This window comes from Apis dorsata, unplaced genomic scaffold (assembly GCF_000469605.1).
Source record: "Apis dorsata unplaced genomic scaffold, Apis dorsata 1.3 scaffold_74, whole genome shotgun sequence".
In the NCBI taxonomy this organism is placed as follows: Eukaryota; Metazoa; Arthropoda; class Insecta; order Hymenoptera; family Apidae; genus Apis; species Apis dorsata.
Window position 1 is genome coordinate 1,519,104 of NW_006263372.1, and position 3,104 is coordinate 1,522,207.

The 3,104-nt window shown below is 26.9% G+C and overlaps 1 protein-coding gene across 1 annotated transcript; it reads left to right on the plus strand.

Annotated features, from left to right (window-relative positions):
• Positions 1 to 2,316: 2,316 nt before the first annotated feature.
• On the plus strand, positions 2,317 to 2,655 carry LOC116184929 (keratin-associated protein 4-4-like). Its single transcript, XM_031508130.1, has one exon. The coding sequence runs from the start codon at positions 2,317 to 2,319 to the stop codon at positions 2,653 to 2,655; it is 339 nt and encodes a 112-aa protein (XP_031363990.1).
• Positions 2,656 to 3,104: the final 449 nt, after the last annotated feature.

Sequence of the window (3,104 nt, forward strand, 5' to 3'; positions counted from 1 at the left end):
AATCGTGGAATGAATGTGTTGGTATGCCTGTTTTGTCATTTTTTTAAATATAGGGTTAGGTAGGATAGGTAGTATACTTCTGTGTGCTTGTTAATTATAAGTAGGTAGGGCCGGGCAGATTGTCACAATCTCTGATCGGGTAGGCTCTTTTTCGTGTGACAATTTGTTTCAGGAAATATAATTTGAAAAATCGAGAATAAAGCTAGAACGAGTGGAGTCACTTATATTTGGCTTTGTTCATCAATTTTTCGAATTTCGCGTTCGCGGTCGCGAAATAAATTTCGAAACGAACATTATGCTCGAGATTCTGCGCATGCGCGGACAATAGTCATTGCGCATGTGCATTCAGCTTCCGTGATATAGTTTTTTATTTATTTTTTTTTTTTTTTTGTGTATCTACGATATAGGAAATCTCGAGCCTAGATTTAAGTTTCAGCGGGCATTGCGCCCGAAGGAGGAAGACCGAAGAGGCCCGACAAACTGTCACGAAGAGGGCTGCAACGAATGGCTTCTCATTTTTTGGATTTTATTTGGGTCTAAAGAATGGGAAGTCATTGTTACTACTTTGTTACTGTGCTCATTTTAGAAATATGTAGTAATTATTGTGTTGTTTGACCGATTGCATGCCGGTCCATTATCTAGATCCAATCATGGGCATCGCGATTTTTTATTAGAGTTGCGATTGATTAATAACGGGTTGAATTAGAGTTATTATTTGTTATTTTTACGACTCTTTATTAGTATTGCGAATTATAAGATATCACGATTTTTCTGTTAAAAATTTTTATAATTTCTTATAAAATTATTAATTAAAATTTATATCATTTGTTATTAAATTCATTAATAAATAATTTTATAATAAATAATAATTTTAATTAATAGTAATTTTCTAGTTATAGAAAAATAATAAATATTTCTATTGAATTTATTTTAAAATGTAATGTTGCATTGATAAACAGTCGCGTTTGTTCAAATAATATTGCGAATATTGAATATGCCCAAATTTTTTCAACTGGGATTATGGAAATACTCAATACTCTTGAATTTTAAATGGTTAAAAAAAATTGCAAAGATAATTCTACGATAATAATCATTGAAAAGATTGAATTTCATTATTATGTTATTTAAATTTGAGTGCATAAAATGTTATAATTGTTTCCGGGAATTTTCCAATTTTCTTTTTTTTTTTGTCATAAACTAATCAATATCATAATATAAATATAATAAAGCACTCATCGTAGTTGATTTAAAAAATTTTCTATTTTATAAAAAAAATATTAGTTTTTCAACGTTGCAATATAAAATGAATATTTCGCTCTCAATTTGTTGCTCGAGTTCATATCGAGTGGAAGATATTTTTTTTTTTAATGGCCCCTCTGGCTATTAAGTTGTTTTCTTTTTTAGCATCCCTTATCATTTGTTGCAGAAAATATTGCTATAAAATATATATATTTTTCTTTATTTTTATTTATGAATATTTTTCCAAGTCTTTTAAAATATCGAATTTAAATTCTTTTCAGTAAATTTTTTAAAACCAATAATGATAAATGTTCATTATAAATTTTATTTTTTTATATTATTTCATACTATTTCTTTAGTATTTCAGTTTTGTTTTCTTTTTTTTTCTTTTTTAATTATTATTATATTAATTATATTATATATTACATATTATTATATTAATTCTCTAATTAAGTTTGTTTCAGATATATTAAGATATATTGCTTTGAGAATGCATCAATCATATATTTCAAGAAAATAAATAATTATATCTTATTGATATTTTACTAATTATTTTTAGTTTGATTTGTTTCAGGAAGTATTGAGATATCAATCAAGCAAGACATATACATATTCTCTGTTTCTTATTTATATTATTTTTCTGTAAGAGGGGCCCCTCAAATAAATCTTTTTGATTTTGAGATTTGCATAGAGGTTTGATAGTACCTTTAGCTTTTAAAAAAATAGGAAAAAACATTTAGATTTTAGTAAATAGATAAGGACTCTATGACCAATTAAAAAATAAATATATTTTATAAAACGTTTACTAATCTTTTTTTTGTAGTTTTTTTGTTTCAGAAACCAATTTGAAATCAGTATGCAACCAAGAGATATTTGTATTTTAAACCTCCTTGATTTTATTGAGATTTGTGTGTAGATATATAGATAGAAATTACAAAGAATTGTAAGTTTAAATACAAACATTTTGAATTAATATTTCTTAAGGATCCTAATTATTAAATTATTAAATTACATTTACAATTATTTTTTTAAGTATAAGTTCTAGAATATAAGTAATCCTAAGTAGAATATAAGTAGATGGCTTATAAAACTGCTGCTTATAGAACTGCTGCTTACAGAATTGCTGCTTGTAGAACTATTGCTTACAGAACTGCTGCTTGTAGAACTGCTGCTTACAGAACTGCTGCTTGTAGAACTGCTGCTTGTAGAACTGCTGCTTGTAAAATTGCTGCTTATAGAACTGCTGCTTATAGAACTGCTACTTGTAGAACTGCTGCTTGTAGAACTGCTGCTTGTAGAACTGCTGCTTGTAGAACTGCTGCTTATAGAACTGCTGCTTGTAGAACTGCTGCTTATAAAAACACTGCTTATAAAAACGCTGCTTATAAAAATGTTGCTTATAAAAATGCTGCTTAAAGTAGAATATATTTGTAATACATGCATAATAAATGATAATATTGGTAATATTATATATATATATATATATATAAAAATGGTGGTGGTGAATAAAATAAGTGTATAATTCTGTATGGAATGCATTTTTTTTTAATTTTTAATTTTGTAATTGTCAATATTTTATATTTTCATGATAATGAATGTCTGTGTCTCATAGAATTATACATAATTAAATTAAAATATAATTTAATTTTTATTTTCAGATTTAGCTTGTCGCGTCGGTTTTCTTTAAATTCCTTTTGCTGTTTATTTTGCACAACGATCAAAGAATGAACGTTTTGCAAACCTACATCAAAAGGAAGATTTATTTTTATTGATTTTAATTGATTTTTTAAATAAATTTTGCATAAAGGAGGGTGGATGGGATCGTGGATAGGGTGGGTCTCCAATTCGCAGCAACCTCCACGTGG

Excerpts from the sequence above, each read along its gene's own strand:
- LOC116184929 (XM_031508130.1), top strand. The coding sequence starts at position 2,317 with ATGGCTTATAAAACTGCTGCTTATAGAACTGCTGCTTACAGAATTGCT.